The 17,620-nt window shown below is 48.0% G+C and overlaps 5 protein-coding genes across 5 annotated transcripts in view; 2 read left to right on the top strand and 3 right to left on the bottom strand.

The window, feature by feature from the left end:
• The window catches only part of BDV37DRAFT_238382 (GMC family oxidoreductase), a 2,448-nt gene extending 600 nt beyond the window's left edge, over positions 1–1,848 (top strand). The window contains exon 2 of the mRNA XM_032080841.1: positions 122–1,848. Within this exon, the coding sequence (XP_031946131.1) occupies positions 122–1,503 (1,382 nt within the window). The 3' untranslated portion in view covers positions 1,504–1,848. The remainder of the gene's footprint in view (positions 1–121) is intronic.
• Positions 1,849–1,874: 26 nt separating this feature from the next.
• BDV37DRAFT_158846 (N-acetylglucosamine-6-phosphate deacetylase) lies at positions 1,875–3,905 on the bottom strand. The gene is made up of 2 exons (XM_032079118.1): positions 3,272–3,905; positions 1,875–3,159 (listed from the first exon to the last, which is right to left on the bottom strand). The coding sequence occupies exons 1-2, from the start codon at positions 3,641–3,643 to the stop codon at positions 2,239–2,241; spliced, it is 1,293 nt and encodes a 430-aa protein (XP_031946130.1). The 5' UTR covers positions 3,644–3,905; the 3' UTR covers positions 1,875–2,238.
• A 2,323-nt stretch (positions 3,906–6,228) lies between these two features.
• BDV37DRAFT_158688 (unc-93 family MFS transporter) lies at positions 6,229–8,539 on the top strand. Its single transcript, XM_032079116.1, has 4 exons — positions 6,229–7,117; positions 7,196–7,803; positions 7,901–7,996; positions 8,067–8,539. The coding sequence occupies exons 1-4, from the start codon at positions 6,530–6,532 to the stop codon at positions 8,296–8,298; spliced, it is 1,524 nt and encodes a 507-aa protein (XP_031946129.1). The 5' UTR covers positions 6,229–6,529; the 3' UTR covers positions 8,299–8,539.
• On the bottom strand, positions 8,483–11,641 carry BDV37DRAFT_158780 (S10 family peptidase). The gene is made up of 10 exons (XM_032079117.1): positions 10,668–11,641; positions 10,508–10,612; positions 10,327–10,443; positions 10,153–10,276; positions 10,065–10,080; positions 9,893–10,009; positions 9,780–9,830; positions 9,568–9,721; positions 9,456–9,514; positions 8,483–9,364 (listed from the first exon to the last, which is right to left on the bottom strand). The coding sequence occupies exons 1-10, from the start codon at positions 11,014–11,016 to the stop codon at positions 8,780–8,782; spliced, it is 1,677 nt and encodes a 558-aa protein (XP_031946128.1). The 5' UTR covers positions 11,017–11,641; the 3' UTR covers positions 8,483–8,779.
• An 870-nt stretch (positions 11,642–12,511) lies between these two features.
• On the bottom strand, positions 12,512–16,003 carry farB1 (putative C6 transcription factor (Ctf1B)). The gene is made up of 3 exons (XM_032080840.1): positions 15,309–16,003; positions 15,035–15,219; positions 12,512–14,949 (listed from the first exon to the last, which is right to left on the bottom strand). Exons 1-3 carry the CDS (start codon positions 15,551–15,553, stop codon positions 12,761–12,763), a joined length of 2,619 nt encoding a protein of 872 aa, XP_031946127.1. The 5' UTR covers positions 15,554–16,003; the 3' UTR covers positions 12,512–12,760.
• Positions 16,004–17,620: the final 1,617 nt, after the last annotated feature.

Here is a 17,620-nt window from a genome sequence, read left to right as displayed (position 1 = left end):
TTTTTTTTTTTTTTTTTTTTTTTTTTTTTTTTTTTGGTCTTTGTGTGTAGAGCGGAGACACAAGGCTCTGAGGAGACTTTGGAAAGGAGAAGCCTCATTTGTTAACTTTCTTGATCCACAGGCAACAGCCATATCCGTCATTCGCGCGCTAAAGTCCTTGGTGGTTGCTCTAGCCACAATACCCTTATCTCTTTCCGTCCGTTTGAATATGACTGCCAGAGGTGGGAACAGCAAGGTTGCAAGGGCTGGTCCTTTGAGACCTTCACCCGCATTGTGGACAACCTGCGCAATACCTTTCAACCTGTCCACGCTCGTCACCGCAACCAGCTCTGCAAGGATTGGGTTGAGGCTTGCTCCTCTGCTATGAACATCCCCATCATTCCTGACTTCAACAAGGAGATCCGCGAGAATGGCAAGCTTACTGAGGGTGTTGGATTCTTCAACGTTTCTTATAACCCGGACGACGGCCGCCGTAGCAGTGCCAGTGTCGCTTATATCCACCCCATCTTGCGGGGTGAGGAGAAGCGCCCCAACCTGACTATTCTAACCAACGCCTGGGTATCTCGCGTGAATGTTGAAGGAGACACCGTTACCGGTGTCAATTTGACCTTGCAGTCGGGCGCCAAGCACACCCTGCGGGCCAAGAAGGAGACCATCCTGTGTGCCGGTGCTGTAGACACTCCTCGCCTAATGCTGCTCTCTGGGTTGGGTCCTCAGAACCAGCTAAACTCCTTGGGAATTCAAGTGGTTAAGGACATCCCTGGTGTCGGTGAAAACCTCCTGGACCACCCGGAGAGTATCATTATGTGGGAGCTCAACCGCCCCGTTCCCCCCAACCAGACCACCATGGACTCTGATGCTGGCATCTTCTTGCGTCGCGAGCTTCCTAATGCCGCTGGTTCTGATGGCCGTAGCGCCGATCTTATGATGCACTGCTACCAGATCCCATTCGATCTCAACACCAGTCGCCTCGGATACGACGCTCCTGTTAATGCATTCTGCATGACTCCCAACATTCCTCGCCCCCGCTCTCGTGGCCGTATCTACCTGACCTCGGCTGACCCCAACGTGAAACCAGCTTTGGATTTCCGTTACTTCACTGATCCCGAGGGTTATGATGCTGCCACCATAGTTGCCGGTCTCAAGGCAGCTCGTGAGATTGCCCAGCAGGCTCCTTTCAAGGATTGGATCAAGCGTGAAGTTGCCCCCGGTCCCAAGGTCCAGACCGACGAGGAGTTGTCCGAATATGGTCGTCGTGTGGCCCACACTGTCTACCACCCTGCTGGAACCACAAAGATGGGTGATGTTTATCGTGATCCTCTGGCAGTCGTTGATCCTCAGCTGAAGGTCCGTGGCCTGAAGAATGTCCGTATTGCTGACGCCGGTGTCTTCCCTGAGATGCCCAGCATCAACCCAATGTTGACAGTACTGGCCGTCGGAGAGCGTGCTGCTGAGTTGATTGCTGAAGAGGCTGGATGGAAGCGTGAGCAACCCCGCCTGTAAACTTGTCTTTGGTCCCTTACTTGGGATACCTCGCTGTTTTGCGAAGGCAACTACCTAGGGGGTATATACGAGCGACATTGGAAGTACTCGGATGTCGTACGATTCATGACTTATGTCCACAACATCGAATTGAAAAAATGAAAAATGCAAAAAAGACGAGGCGGGAGTTCTTCATCGCTACATGTTGCACTATTGGCAGTGGCTAAATGGATAGGGCTATTGTATTACCTTTCCCATATCTTGTATTCCTGTACTTATTCCTATGATTTTGAGCGATTACAGTTTTAGCGCCCGTACGTAGCGCCATCGGGCTCTATAGAAATTATTCCAAGATTTCAAACCAGGTGTCCGTCCACATAATCGCTTAATTGGTAGAAAGAGCATGGTCGAAGTAGAAAGACAGATGCACAGGATAAAGTAGTCATCGCGGGTAACGGTTTTCCCCCAATCTTAATATTTTTGGTCTAATCTATATGAAGGATTCTATAGTCTTAATTCTATCGTGAATTGCTCTCCAGAATACAAGAATAACAGCTACGAGGTATAAATGAAAGTAATGAACGACATCGGCAAAAAGACAAATCACGCTGTTTGATACACAAAACAAAGAGACACTCAAGAATAGGAGGTAGCTATAGGAGAAGGATAGGATAAGGCAATCTAACGGGAAATTAAAAAGAGATAGCACGAGCACAAACCGGGATAGTATAGCATGTGTATAGCACTCTGAAGGCGTTAAACCTCACTGTTGGCAGCTTCCTTCTCAGCATCATAGATCTTGACGCCGCGCTTCCAGACTTGATCAATCGTCAAGGTAGGCCCAGAATAAGGATCTGGTGCGTCAGTTAGGACGACTAGATCTGCATCTGCATCACAGTCCAATGTTCCCTTGACACCTTCAAGTCCCAAGAGACGTGCGGGTGTGGCAGTAACCGCATTCAGGGCCTCCGCGGTCGACGCACCGGACCATCGGCGGAAGTTGTTCACACATTCGATGAGGGTGGCGGAGCTGCCTGCAATCTTATCGGACCCCTCAAGCGTCAACCGAGCTCCAGTTTTGACAATGCGCTCCCCGTTGGTCCAATCGTAGACACCATCCGGGAGACCGCACAACTTCATGGCGTCAGTCACGAGAATGAGACCGCTTGGATGGGCGTTGTACGCAATTCGAATTGAGGTGGGATGGAGATGGATGCCATCGGCGATGACACCATAGAAAGGTCGGCGGAGCTCATTTTGGCCCAGAAGACCAAATACGCCAGGGTTGCGATGGTAAAAGGGCCGCATAGCATTGAAAAGATGGGTAATCATGGTCGCGCCTTGTTTGGTGGCGCTCATAGCTTGCTCATATGTTGCATCTGAATGTCCAATTGAATAGATAATATCTTGGGCGGTCAGGTTTGGAATATTGTTGACCATGCTGCCCACTTCGGGGGCAGCTGTGATCATTTTTACTGTTTTCGACGGCCCGAACATATTTTCCTTGCCATAGCAGCTAACAACATCTTCAAAATTCTCCGCGGCACGCAAAACATCAGTTTTGTGGATGCCATTGCGGCCGGGGCTGATAAAGGGACCCTCCACATGGGCACCCAGCGACTCTGCACCATCTTCTGCGCGATGCTTGGCTCCAGAAGGACCTAAAGATGGGAGGACCTAAAGAATATGTTAGAAGCTTTGATATTGATATTGATATTTGCATATATCCTGTATCGAAGGGCAGCAAGGAGCCAGCAACTTCAAAAAAAAAAAAAAAGGTCGGACATACTTTCCAGTAAACTTCCGGCGTTGAACTAACGACGGTTGGGAGATATGATGTCACACCGGTTTTGGCGAGGCCCTTATTGACCATGCGCAACCCTTCATCATATTCCTCTTTTGAAGCTTTGGGAACAGAAAAATCAAAGCCTTGGGCACCGTTTAACTGCACATCGATAAGTCCTGGAGCAAGGATTCGGCCACCCAGATCGATGACCTCATCGGGAGACATGTGCAATTCATAAAAGGCTTCCTGATCGCGAAGAATCTTTCCAGATAGAGAGTCAACCCAGACATCTTGCTCGACGAGTTTGTTACCGTGAACAATCCGGCAGTTGGTAAATTTTGTTATACGTGGTGGGGTAGCTGTTTTGCCAGGCATGGTGAGGAGCAACCGTTTGTTGGTGACGATGATGCAGAGAGCAAGAAATGTCTTCGCAGTTGCTGACAAGAAAACAGTAGATCATCCACAAGAATAAGAGGAGGACCGAAGGAAAGAGGGGAAAATTATGTATATGAATAGGGAGTAAATGAAGATCTTTCGAATTAAAGACAGAATGTGAAAGGCTACATCATGGACAGATAGTAACATCCATCACGGCCGACAGACACACGCAAATGGAACGGGAATGTCATCCAGAAAACGTGTGAAGAAAATCGACATGCAGTGGCTCCACGAGGCGTCTATTGTCTCTTGAGGTTGCCTCCCATGGGGGAAAAAGTCCCACTACATGAGAATGTGACATCGACAGGAACGAGGGGGATGTGACGTCTATGGCCTGATGGGGCGTGACAAGAGATTAATATCAGGAACTAGATTCCATGGGAAGGAAGAGGGGTTCTTCCCATTGTGATGTATCACCAGGTACGTTTTCCCCTTAGGAATAAGAAGAGGGAAAATAAAAGATGAATGCGATTCATACATCCATCAATGCAATCCCCTGGTGTAGTGAATACAACCTGTTCTGGAGTATAGAGTGGCTAAGTCAGTAATATGATTGGTAGGGGGTTGATTAGTCATGAGGTAGATATAGCAATGTGTTATATACTAGTTCCGCTAAGGGTACCAATACATACCGTCTTCATACCGATTGCAACCATACAGTTAAATTACCATACAGGGAGTGTTTATGTAGGGCATTGCAGACAAGATCTGCATCCACCTCTGTGTATATTACAGACCAGTACCATCTGTACCATATAAAAAATAAATTAGTAGTACAGGTACTATAGATTGTGCATGTATTAGTAGGGATTGTTCTGCAAGAAGACACTAGGTAGATGAGCTTATTCAATCATTGTACTGACTATTCCTTCTGCTCAACACTGATATGATATAATGAATTGCCATTTCTTTTTTTCCATTTCTGTAGGGAGAGCTTTACTGCTACTAACTGTACGGTTTCATCAAGACCCACCAATACTACGCTACGACTACTGTACCAGCGGAAACTCAATTTGCCTCCCCGCATTCGGCATCGCCTTGGACGGGTCAAGGTTGCAAACAGTCAATGCTACCGTCCCCTTTGGCTTTTCGTTGCTTTCCCATGGAACGATTCTGGTTGGACAGTGGATAAGTCTAGAGATAACCAGCCACACTTTGGGAAAAGTTCGTGGATCGCGTCTTACCTGTAAGCGACTTGCTACTATGGTAGGGAAAGGGAAAGAAAAAAGGAAAAAGTATTACAAGACCCAATGAGAGAGAGATATTTACGCTCAGGATGTCTCCTCTCTCCTTCTATTTCTTTATTCACCACTTATCGATGTATATCTCGGCAATAAATCCATTCTCTTTATCATAGATAGCACCGAATATAGAAATAGAGACTAGACTATAAGACTAAACAGGACTAAAAAAATGTATGATTGAACACGCGACTCGGGGACTGAGACATAACAGTTATGACCCTAAATTGTCATTCTTAATCTTGGAAAAACTTTTTTATTTTTCAAGCCCTCCCTTTCCTGTTACTCAATCATTCCCATTTCGACTTGTCTTTTGGTTTAGGGCTAGTTTCCTCTTCTGTTATTTACCAAATTGTTTCGCGCATTTAGGACTCCTATTTCCCGATCGGCAATCTATTCATTCGCTGCAGTTTCTCCGCAATTTCCACTGGAGTCGTGGAGAGTGTGTGATCCAAGAGATCCGAACTGTGGTTGTCGATTCCTAGGCAGTTCTTGGGTTGATTCTCCGCTGCACCCTTCCTTTTATAGGGTTTATTTGTTGGGTTCTCCTTCTCTTTTCCTCATTTTTTTTTAGCCCTCCTTAATTCTCGGACTGCAACACTCGTGGAAAGGAAATTTCCACGACATTATTAGTCTTGACTTGACATCGTGCAAAAACACTGATACCGGGTCAACGCAACATTAGATCAAGGTATGTTGTTTGTCTTCGCTTTTCTTCTAGAATCATGGCTTTGTCTCTCCTCCCCACTATCAAATCGTAGATGTAGTATTGTTGTCATCTATGGTGGTATCCGCATGTCTACACTACACTACACTACACAATTACACATCATTTGAAGTTTACAAGCACCAGCTGGATGCTACTTTGAAGCCCCAAGCCCAAGATACTCCGCTTAAAACATATGGGGTTGATCGGATTCTGCTATTAATATCCCATATTTGTTTCGCTTTTTCCCTCTTCTTCCTTACCCCAGATTGAGATCCCCAACATCACAACAAACATTGAACATTCCTTCCTTCCATTGTTTTTGTCTCCGCTTGTGTTGTGGTGTCATTCTGTGCTACTTCAGTTCTTGCGAATTCTTTGTATAATACTTATATTTTCCAAAACCGAAAACCACCCGACCTAACTTTTCTTCTTTTTTGTCTACAGATTTGATACCCTTCTATTTGTTCCTTCCATTCACTTGCTTCCGGTAACTTCCCTTTTCTTCTCTCTCTCTCACTCTCTCTCTCTCCGTTTTCCATTTTTCTTGCCTTTTTTGACGTGTGTATCCCTCTCCCTTTTCTTTTGTTTATCTCGTTCCACCTGTTTGCCCCCCTTTTCCTTGTCTCCTACATTCTTCCTCAACCCTTGCTCTCACTCTCCTTCTTCAAGCTTCACCACCACCAAGCATTCCATCCTTGTCTCTCTTTCTCCCCTTTTGATATTTCTTTGATCCACTCTTGTGCATTAGACTGAGCTTGAACATTCCACTTTCAGGTACTGACCGCTTTGAAGTGAACTGCTACTCTCCTAACAAGCTTTTATCCAGCCTCTTATCACAGCCCTGAGGTTTTCCCTTCCTGCATCCTTCAAGCAATGGGTAACTCAACAGTTGGCGATGATAATCCTGCGGAGAAGGAGTTTGCTGCCGCCACATCGGATCCTGAGGCTGGTCAGGACTCTGTCTCGGGGAAGCCATGGATGTACAAGTCTTGGAAGATTGGCCCTTTAACGCTGCCCTGGTTTGCACACCCGATGACCCAGCTCGTTCTGGTCTCCTTTGTTTGTTTCCTTTGCCCTGGCATGTTCAATGCTGTGAGTGGCCTTGGGGGCGGTGGCCAGGTCGATGCAACCGATGTTAACAAAGCCAATACCGCATTATACAGCACATTTGCCGTGGTAGGCTTCTTCGCTGGTTCCATTGCAAATCGGATTGGCCTCCGCCTGACTCTTTCGTTTGGTGGATTTGGATACTTCCTCTATGTGGCATCTCTTCTGTCATATAACCATAACGCCAATGCCGGCTTCCTGATCTTTGCTGGCGCACTACTCGGTGTCTGTGCTGGGTTGTTGTGGTGTGCCCAGGGAGCCGTCATGATGAGCTATCCACGTGAACACGAAAAGGGCAAATACATCTCCATCTTCTGGGTGATTTTCAACCTCGGTGGCGTGATCGGCAGCCTGGTAAGTTCTTTTGCTCCCGTATCCTGCTCTCGTATATGGTAGGTGAGGAGACACTAATGATTCCGTTCGTACGTATAGGTACCTCTTGGCCAGAATCTGCATTCTACCGCTGGTAGGGTCAATGATGGCACTTACATAGCTTTCATGGTCCTTATGGCTGTCGGTTTCGTTCTCGCATGGGGCTTATCTGATTCAAAGTACATTATGCGCTCGGACCGTTCACGTGTCATTGTCATGAAGAATCCCTCCTGGAAATCAGAATTCAAAGGTCTTTTTGACACCCTGCGCAGTGATTATTACATTATTCTTATGTTCCCTCTGTTTTTGTCGAGCAATTGGTTTTACGGTTACCATTTCAATAGCGTCAATGGCGCCTATTTCAATGTCCGCACTAGGTCTCTCAACAGCTGCCTCTATTGGCTCATGCAAATGGTCGGTGCCTTCGTCTTCGGCTTTACTCTGGACATGAAGTTCTTTTCTCGGTCAATGCGCGCAAAGATAAACTTCGTCCTACTCTTTCTTCTCACGTTGGGTGTTTGGGGTGGCGGTTATGCCTTCCAGAAGCAGTATACTCGTGCCGACGCGCCGCTTGATACGGACTGGTCGGATAGTGGCTACGTTGGTCCTATGTTCCTTTATATGTTCTATGGTTTCTACGACGCTGCCTTCCAGACCTGCGCTTATTGGTTAGTTCCCCGCCTTTCTTTGCCTCGTCGCCCACACATCACCTGCCCCGTTCAAATTACGAAAGTCAGGGGTTGATGATTAATTTCTGTATTACAGGTTTATGGGATCACTTACCAACAACGCCCGCAAATTGGCAAACTTTGCCGGCTTCTACAAGGGAATTCAGTCCGCTGGCGCAGCGGGAATGTGGGCGTAAGTCACTATACAATTGTGTCTTCCCAATTGAATGCCTCAAACCTTTACTAACGACTCCCTTCCATAGCATGGACCTTGATAAGGCTCCTTTCATGACCGAGCTTGCCTCTTGTTGGGGTCTTCTCCTCGGCAGTCTTCTGATTGCATCCCCCATCATCTTCTTCAAGATTAAGGACCATGTAGACATCGAAGAAGATCTCAAATTCTCCGATGAAACAGCTCATGACGTCATGGGTAACATCCCTATGGAAGAACAGACATCTGGAAAGAGGGAGGAGAAGCGGACGTCTGTCGCTTAACCCTACCTAGTGTCCATCGTTTGCTGCTTATTTGGATGTATTTCTTTTTTACGCTAAGGTCAACAGTTGATATCCATGGTGACATGTTTGGGTAGCCTCAGTGGAAGGTTTCTCGTTTACTCTTTACCCCAAGGTACACTTGGGCCTACAGTTTGTGATGTACCATTGAATTAATGCTCAAACAAAAACATGTATTTAATTACCCCCAGTTGTCACGAATGATTTAATATAAGAATTTAACGGATCTCTGTCTTCTGACGTAAACTGAGAAAGCCGAGATGGACTGTTATATAATTTGCAGCTGGATTACGTGCTCATACCCCTGGTTCCTATGGCATGCCTCGAAGTGACAAAAGCCTATGTCTTTCCACACAGACTCCGTACCTGCATATACATATACTACTACGTTTTGGACATTACATTTCTGCTTCAGGCAACGTGACGTCATATTGTTTCAACTGTCTCGTCATATGCTATGCCATCAGTGGATTCCTATGACGCCAGCACTGGACATGCCGGTAGCCGTAGGCAGCGACACAGACGACTGCGTATGTGTGGCCGTGGCCGTTCCGTTCGTCTTGTAGCTGGGCCAGATCTTTTTCTGGCCCTCTGCGATATCCCAACCAAAGAGCGTCCGGTTAAACAATTGCAGGGAGGCGATGGGCTGGTAGTAGGGGACTTCATGGCCTGCCTCATAGACACGGGTGAAGGAGAAATTACCATACTCGCGGGTTTCCCCATACTCTACGCCGTTGACTTTCAGGGGCGTGTACCCTGCGCTTCGGAACTGGGCGGCGTGGGAGTAGTTCGCGGCGAGGGAAACGGCCTCGCCGCCAAACCAGTTGCAGATGTAATCGGCGTCGCCATAGATGAGGGAGACACGCACGGGGAGAGCGAGGATCTCCTCGAGGTCTTCGATGAAGTTGGGCCAGACGAAGTCGCCCTTCTGCTGGAAGGCGTAGTAGACATCATTGTTGGACTGGGTGTAGTTGATGTTGACGCCAATGGCGTCCATGACAGAATCCTTTGCCAGGAAATCGTTGTAATAACTTGGCGGGGTTGGGTCCTGACACCATATTAGGGATTGCATTCGTTACATCAATGAACGATGCATCGCGTGGCATGCAGTGCGAATATAGGGGGGAAACTCTACTTACATCGTATGGATGCCGAATATCATACACACCACGACCACCAAAGGCGTAGTATGGCCCTTCTATTACTCGGGTTAAATCATGCCTTGTGTTTCAGGGAGGGAAATAAACGTACCAACATTGTCTCTGCACATGTTGGTAGCTTCGGCGCAGAGGGCGTAGTCAGCTAATGCGGTGCGGTTTGTTTGTTTGCAAGCGGAAATCATATCTTGGCAACCGTTTGGCATTTGGTTGGCAAACTTCATGTAATTGTAGACGGTCTCGTTGACCTTTCCATGGTGATGAGTGTTAGTGGGAATAATCCCATGAGCATAAGCGGAAACTCACAGCCTTGATACCATAGGTGTTGTTCACAGCGAATTCGGGGTAGTAAGGCGCCTGTGGGCATAGGTTAGCAGCTTTGTTCGGAGGGTATTATATAGGCTGTTTCGATGGTATACCTGGATTGCCTCGTCGATGATGCCGTTGATAATTCCCAGAGAGTTGAAGTTAAGCTGGACACCATCAATCGTACCGTTGGCAATTCTCTCATTCTGCTCATAGAAATGATTGAAGAACTACGCCCATTAATTAGTCTTACATACGTTGACATCTCGTCCAGGTAGAACTCACTGCAGGACCATAGTGCCTTTGAGCCGAAGGCAAACTGTCAGCGCAACCATCACAGTCATTAAAAGACTCGCAGAAGGAAACCACCTACCCTCCGTAACTCTCCGTCCATAGACTGAAGTCCTTAGATTTTATTCTAGAATCCAATTTCGGCAGTCCACCAAGAAATCCTTGAAGGATTTCCCACGCGGCCTCTGCGGCAAGATTAGTAGTATCTGCTGTCGTATCAGTAAATGGAAACATGTGGCCAGGAAGAAACCAGTACCGATTAGAGTGGCATCAATGGTTGGGTAGCGGCCCTGAACTCCTGCGAAGCTTGAATTCTCGACGACCCCAGTGACAGGGTTAATGGACCCATCAACTGTATCACTATAAGAAAATCCTATGGGCAGAACATCGTAAGTATAGGAAGACCGCGCAGTAGGGGAGGGCGCTGCAATCCATACCAACTCCCAATGGCTGGGACAAGAATAGTAAATTGGAGACCTCGTTCCACGAGTAAGGATTGATGTAATCATCAAAAGTTGAATTGATTTGGCAAGGGCCCAACTCTAACCAAGGGTTAACAACGATCTAGAAGGAGACTGTACCGAGCGTCGAGCAAACCTTCAAAGAGACCGATCAAAGAATCGCTCCCCGGGCCACCGTTCAGCCACAATGTGATAGGTGCAGTCTCTGGATTATGTCTAGCTTCGAAGAACCAGAAGAAGGTATGGGACTCGGGAGAGGTGTCGACATATCCAGAGTAGGATTTGACCCCCGGGGTGGTCTCGCAGACGCCCTCTTTACCGGGTTCCTTGTACCGGATGGTGACATTGTTTGCGGTTGTAAGGGTTTTGACCCCGGTGGGGTTTTTGGGTAGCTGTCGTCTGCCGACAGACGCCGGGGTTCTTCCTGGAAGGGCCCAGCTGGCTGCAACCAAGGGTAGCACCGAGAGAAATCCGTAGCCGCGCATGGTTACTAGGGTTGAACAGTCCACTCTTGGTCCCTCGTTTGATATATGTCCTATACGTACGCAAGGGAGAGCTGCTATCCAGCAATAAGCAAGCTGGATATAAGTTACTCGCAACGTCTTCAGTCACTGGGGAGGCTAGCAGGCAGAGGAATATCCTCTGACTTTTATACGTCGGGTACAACAGACTTCCAGCATCGATCTAGGACCCGCACGGTGAGAGGAGAGGGGGCTGTACGCAGCCATTGGGGGCCTTGGATGCAATGTACATACAAACATTGGATTGCGATATCGACTAGTCACTTAGCCTGGTAGTATTCCCGGCATATGGCATGACTTGGTTGGCACGGACGGAATCAACGGAACATTGTGAACAAGCTTAGCCCTGACGATTGCTCCATAATTATCCGCGTACGGTGTCACCATACATGGCTCATTTTCTCTAGGCAGCTTCAAACAATCCTGCTGCTTACCTGCTGTATCCGTCGGGTGGCTTCTCAACGCTTATCGCAGGATCCAAACGGAGCTTCCTAGAATGGAGAGGATCGACCGGATGAATCGATTGACATGGCTACGTGCCTCTTCAACCCCGCAATTGTCGGGGGCAGGTCTGAGGAGTCAGGGCCAATGGCGATCATTCAGGGGCCGGCGCATTGGCAACAGGGAAGAGAAAGACAACATGTAGTCAGTCCTCATACCCATACCACCAAGAGGCGTCGACCACGGGACAACTAAGGTTCACTAGATTGGCTCCTCCGTTATCGACCTGCCAGATGAGGGTTAATGTATAGCGGAAATGTCCGATGTTACAATCGGGACAGAACATTACCCCTCAAATGTGTTAGTTAGGTACAAGGTCCATACATACAGTAATAAAAAGAAAGAAGGATATTGAAAGCTTTCCTCACTATCAATTTAGATAACCACGACGAGGTGTATCAGGCAACAGCTGGTAAAGGCAAAAGCTAAACAAACAATAAGAGAAGCACCAAGCCACACACCCAACCAAGGACCCCTCGAAACGCCTCCAAGTGGTAGGAATCCATTTAGTTTTCACTCGATGACCTCACTTATCTACTACGATTCGTCACTTTCCGGGAGGGAATGGCTAGATTTAGATAGACAGAATCCAGAAAGAACTCTGTCGATCCTATACCGACGCCGAGACTCGCACGGCATGCTTAATTCAGCCTCACCAGAGATGCCGGATGCATGTGATAAAGCTCAAGACAGCGATACTCAAAGGGTTTCTAGTTGTTGGAGAGAGAGAGCTCGCGGCTCGGTCGGCTTCATCGGAATGCTGCGCTTCTGCTTTCGGTCCGACTGAAGCAAGAGACGGAGTTGGCATCTCACAAAAAACTCGTCCGAAGAGAAAAAAAAAAAGATATTAAAATAAATAAAATAAAAATAAAAAGTAAAAATCAAAATCAAATAGTAAAATTAATAAAAATAATAATTCATATATCGGTCTGTCATATTCATCATTATGTACTTTTCGAGATGATCTCTATACAATATAAACACAGTTGTTCTCACGGGGATGTGGAACCGACATAAATCACATCCTAGAGTGCCGTTACACATGATGCGCCATCCTGTACATGCCCTTACTTTTGAAACCGTCCAATTGAATGTAAGATCAAGTCACACCCAACCCCACAGATACACGCGTAATCACCCGGACAAAAGGGAAATAGAATGGAAAAGAAAAAAAAAAAAAGAAATCGTAACACATAGCTTGCTTGAATCATAGATTCAATCCAAGCTCGGCTTCGAGTTCGGCAATGCCATTAAATTCGGCCCGTGGTGCCTCGTTGGCGCCCAGCGTTGTCGAGGTGCGATCCTCATGGAGTTGACCGTCGCCTAACCCGGTCAAACCAACTTCTTTGCCCTCAGGTCCGAACAAGTCCGGCACGTTGTCCATTGTGCCGATATTGAAACCATACCCTGGGCCTTTCGGGTTGCCATTGATGTTAAGACCATCATCGGCGGCGAACAACTCCGCGCCGGTGTCATCAAAGTTGATCAAGGCGTCGAAGTCGTTCTGAGTCACCTCCGCATCATTTGCCAAATCCATAAGTTCGCTAATGCTTAGGTCGGAGTCTAGATTGGGGATTGCGAAAGCGTCCTGGTGGTAGTGTGGGTTAATGTTGTTGGTACTGCCGTTTTCACTTCCGTCTGATGGTGGCGGCGTAGAGGCGAATCCGGAGGCCTCTGCAGCTTCACCAGCCAGCCGGGTGCCGCTGGTCTTGGGGTATGTCAAGTCGGGAATCTTTTGTGCTAGAGAGTCCGGAGGCGGTGTCAATGTATTTAACCGAACGGAATCAAATGTGCTATTGTTTCGTGCCTGTACGTCTTGAGGTGCTACCGTGAGTTGAATACCGGCCTTGCGGATCGCGGCCTCCAAGAATGACGTTGCAAAGTCGGCCGACGCGTAGATCTCCCGCAAGCGCTGGAGGATGCGCATGCATTGATAGAACCGTTGCAGACTAACCATCCGGACGTTGGGGTCACTGGACTTGATATCAAGAAGATGAATGATAACGGCAGGCAGGAGCACGGTTACACCGGTGGTAGGGAAATAGCGAGTTAAATCTAAGGCGTGCAGGTCTTGAGCAATATTCGTGATCTCGACCGCGGCAAATCGAACCTTATTCCGAGAGATATCCTGTAACTCTGCGTCCGTGGAGGGAAATGGCATGGCTGGAAGAACCTGAGGACGGTGTAACGCGCTGGATGTTGTCAAGTAAACCATCTTTAAGAGAGCTCGATGGGAATGCAGGACTTCTTGTGCCTCGGTTAGCTTCGCTGGAGCCATAGGAGCGTATTGAATCTCCGACGGAAGATGGGCCAGCCAATCCTCCAGCTCCTGGTCGCATCGTCGAACCTCAAATGTCTCTGCCGCCGACTTTTTCGGGACTAGCATCATGGTTGTTTCCATTGTACCGCCAAACTTATGGCTGAGCACGGAATATTGTGCCGAAAGGACGTGACTGACACAGAGACAAAGCTTCGCCTTCTCAATGAACATGAGCGCGAGCTCTTTCTGGTGGCTCACATTTTGGAGAATCTCCGAGTTGCCCACCATGCTGACAATCTCCGGTGAAAAGGGATGGAATTCGAAGTCGTCGAGGGTTAACATGGGCACATCACAATCGTCATCCTTGACACGCATGGGACGTCTCATTCCCAGGGCAATTAGGCGATCGCGAGTGTAGGTGCTCCACCATATGCGCTTCCACATTCGCTGGCGCCGAACATCCATCCGAGAATTACCCGGGTCACGATGTAAACCGATGGTATGTGCTAGAGACAAGCTGACACCCATCCAATGCCAGGTGTCCTTCTGATCATCTGGGGTTTCGTACCAGTAGGTCATCAACAGCAGGGATTGTACAAGCGAGATCCGATCCACCTCATAGTCGAAGTCGTACAAAAGCCGGGCGCGTTGGAAGAATGATTTTCGGGCTGCCTTCCGACTGGAGTATCCAGCGGCTTGAAGGTGCTTCAGGTCAACGAAGGCAGTACCGGCAAACATTACCGCCTGAAATAGAAGAAGGCTCATGCGGCGAATTCCGTCATTTTGAGCGATAGTCTGCAGAAAGTCCTCCAGATCCAGGAGAGGCATATACGTGTGAACATAGTGTACGTAGGCTTTGAGCAGCTCATTCCGCAGTCCCACATCAGGCACCGTCAACGCTCCTTTCATTGCCAGATACTCGATATCCTCCTTTTGTAAGCGAGGTGGCAATCCTCGAATGTAATCGGGCAGCATGATGCCTCCAGATCTGGTATTGGTGAAGGAAGGATCAAGTAGTTGCTGGATCTGCGAGGTGACGTGATGCAGAGGCATGGTGGCAGGCACCGCAGGGTTGGGCGCCATTCTTCTTCGATATCGTTCAGCCCCGGCACCAATTCTGCTGACTTGGCTCTGATCTATATAGGTTGGTCACATCAGTACACACGTGTATACGTTTACACTTAACGTGTCTCGTTCCTCGGGGCGCAGGCAGATACGAACATAAAAGATGTGGCATATGTTGCCCCTGGTCCAGGTCTACAGAACGCTGGGAAGGAGACGCAGGGGCAACATCTGAGAGCCCGTGGCATTCACTGAGTCTCCGCAGAAGACTTCCGTCTTCGGGGGCCTCCGCGGGCGATTGAGAGAGCTGATGGCTGGGGTTGTCAACCTCAACACGGGATTTCCTGGAAAGTGGCAAAGTAGCGCACTCGATGTTAGCCCGCGGTTCTGCGACGAGTGAGGCAAACGGGTCATGTTTTCGGCATGGACGAACTTTCTCCTCTTGCTCTCGGTGACAATGCAGTCTACTTGATCCAGGCGGCAATTCGTACAAGGAGAGCCATTTTCCACCACGTCACAACGGACTTTCCGAGCACGGCAACAACAGCATGCCTTCGATGCCCTCCGTTTTACGGGTCGGGCACTGGCAGGGAGGCCCGCCGTAGAAGCCTTTCGCTTCCCCTTGGCCTCGTTCTCGGCCATGTTACTCGATGATGGTGAGGCAGTGAGATTAGTCATGGTGTAGTGTGCGATTTCAGTTGACGCCAAAGATCCATCAACCGGTTAACTTGGCGTGTTAAGTTAAGCTCATAAAGAGTGATGTTATAGGAGGAGGACCGATATGGTAAGGAAAGAAAAAAAAGGATAATGGAAGAAGAAGAACACAATTCCAAAACTGTTAACCAAATCAAAAAGAGTCAAGAGTGGAGAGGACCTTTCGTTTAATAATTTCTTTCTTTTTTTCTGTTTTTATAAAAAAAGAATTATGTTATATATATGTTTGGTAACAGGGGAACCACATTCAAACCTTCTTCGTCCAAGGGGACGAAAAGAAGAGGCGAGACCTGGGGTTGGGGAGGAGGAATGTTTAAGTAGTGAACTAATATGCAACACGTCCACCAACAAAATCGGTCAGGAGGCGTTGGCGTTGGGGTTGGCGATGAAATGCCCCCAGATCCACACCGTGACGGTGTTGCCTCCCCCAGACCATGGCCAACGGACTCCATCCATGAATCCAGAGGGTTTCAATATTAATCGGTCACCCATCCATTTTCCACCGAAAGGACGCTAGACCCAATTGTGGATTAGGTATTTCCCTCACTCTTGAACTAATGGGATTAGGGCGGCCTAAGTTCGGCGGGGTGGGTGGAGCGGGGAGATTCCATCCACAGTTAGTGACTGCTGAAGACCGCGCGCTTTGAGCCAGTGGTCGGCGACTGCTTACTGTATCCTCTCCACATACCCACCCAATGACGGTCCGAATGCTACTCCACTCCTCGCAGCCGTTTCCACTCCCGATGGGCTTCCCTTCTTCTGAAACTACGAGTAATAGGAAGTTCTCCGGATACCTACGGTCTATCCTGGGGAGGTGAGCATTCTCCACTTGCCTACGACTTGCAGCGGCGCCAAACGAGACCCGAATAGCGTCCCTCGGCCCGGTCACGTTACTGAAACCTGGATCTCTCGCAACTCCATCCCCGAAAGGGTTGGTCCATGCCCAACCGGGACGTTAATTTGCCCTAATTCGTCCCCTTGGAGTGGCCAACTTTTTTTTTGAAGTTGATAACTAAAAAGTCAAGGGACCGAATGCGTCATTTGAGAGAGGTGTTGTGCCCGGAAATATTTCCGAGCGTCCCAAAAAATATATTTTATATTATTTTATTTTTCCTTCTGGTCTTCTTAACAATACGGAGTACTACTAATAGTATCTGGATTCCAGTTGGTTCCCGTCTCTTTAAGTTCTCTGTCCACTCTGCAGGAGCATCTTACTTGATACGGAAATCTGCCTGTTGCTAGGATTTCCTCACCTCATTATTGCCTTGAATGGCCGGTATATGGGATTGGGATATCCCTGACCAGCATGGTAGCTTGAATCACGGATTGATTGAAGGGCCGGATCGAAAGATGTATGCTCCCACGGACCGAGGTCCGCGATGATTATGCCATCAAACAAAAGGTTGGCCCGGGCTGGGACAATCTCTGGTCAATGGGGGATGATCCCCCCTATCATAATAGGCTTTAGGAATGTACGACTCACATGTTTATTCACATTAGTTTGCATTTGTCTTTCATAAGAATTGGACCCTAGGGAAGGGACCTTGGCGTCTGGACAGGCATTGATGATAAATGGGGAAGATCAACTACTGGATATCCCGCAAGAAAATCCACTGGATGACCAAATTAATTTGCCGTGAAAGTGGACCAGAACCACCTAGCAGAAGAATGGTCCATGAAGATCATAGGATTTCCCTTTCTATTTGCTGTGCTTCAGAATAGTGCTCACGGTCCCTGTGACTTTTACGAGTCTACTTAGTAACAACTACTCCATAGAGTACTTTGGCTTTTAATATGGTTGATGGTCCGCCCTTGCCAGTGCGATCCAGATCCCAACGGGGAAAACACTTCCAGCTTGTCACAGGAATGGATGTGAGAGCCACTCAAGAGGGATAGCCCCACGCGCTGACTTAAGTACATGGATCATAGGGCTCTGTGTACCTATTTGCTTTAAAAGTCAAGACAAAAATAAATAAAACCAAGTATATAAGAAATATATATAAAAAAAAAAAAAGGGAAGAGAAAACCACG

Source organism: Aspergillus pseudonomiae, assembly GCF_009193645.1.
Source record: "Aspergillus pseudonomiae strain CBS 119388 unplaced genomic scaffold BDV37scaffold_5, whole genome shotgun sequence".
In the NCBI taxonomy this organism is placed as follows: Eukaryota; Fungi; Ascomycota; class Eurotiomycetes; order Eurotiales; family Aspergillaceae; genus Aspergillus; species Aspergillus pseudonomiae.
Note: the sequence above shows the minus strand (reverse complement) of the source record. Positions and strands in the feature narration are given on the sequence as shown.

Coding starts and splice junctions, on each gene's coding strand:
- BDV37DRAFT_158846 (XM_032079118.1), bottom strand. CDS start 3,643: ATGCCTGGCAAAACAGCTACCCCACCACGTATAACAAAATTTACCAAC. Junction 3,160..3,271: donor CGCCGGAAGTTTACTGGAAA/GTATGTCCGACC, acceptor CATATTCTTTAG/GTCCTCCCATCTTTAGGTCC.
- farB1 (XM_032080840.1), bottom strand. CDS start 15,553: ATGACTAATCTCACTGCCTCACCATCATCGAGTAACATGGCCGAGAAC. Junction 15,220..15,308: donor ACCGAGAGCAAGAGGAGAAA/GTTCGTCCATGC, acceptor GCCACTTTCCAG/GAAATCCCGTGTTGAGGTTG. Junction 14,950..15,034: donor ACATATGCCACATCTTTTAT/GTTCGTATCTGC, acceptor CAACCTATATAG/ATCAGAGCCAAGTCAGCAGA.
- BDV37DRAFT_158688 (XM_032079116.1), top strand. CDS start 6,530: ATGGGTAACTCAACAGTTGGCGATGATAATCCTGCGGAGAAGGAGTTT. Junction 7,804..7,900: donor TTCCAGACCTGCGCTTATTG/GTTAGTTCCCCG, acceptor TCTGTATTACAG/GTTTATGGGATCACTTACCA. Junction 7,997..8,066: donor GGCGCAGCGGGAATGTGGGC/GTAAGTCACTAT, acceptor TCCCTTCCATAG/CATGGACCTTGATAAGGCTC.
- BDV37DRAFT_158780 (XM_032079117.1), bottom strand. CDS start 11,016: ATGCGCGGCTACGGATTTCTCTCGGTGCTACCCTTGGTTGCAGCCAGC. Junction 10,277..10,326: donor CATTGATGCCACTCTAATCG/GTACTGGTTTCT, acceptor ATACGACAGCAG/ATACTACTAATCTTGCCGCA. Junction 9,831..9,892: donor TCATCGACGAGGCAATCCAG/GTATACCATCGA, acceptor CTATGCCCACAG/GCGCCTTACTACCCCGAATT.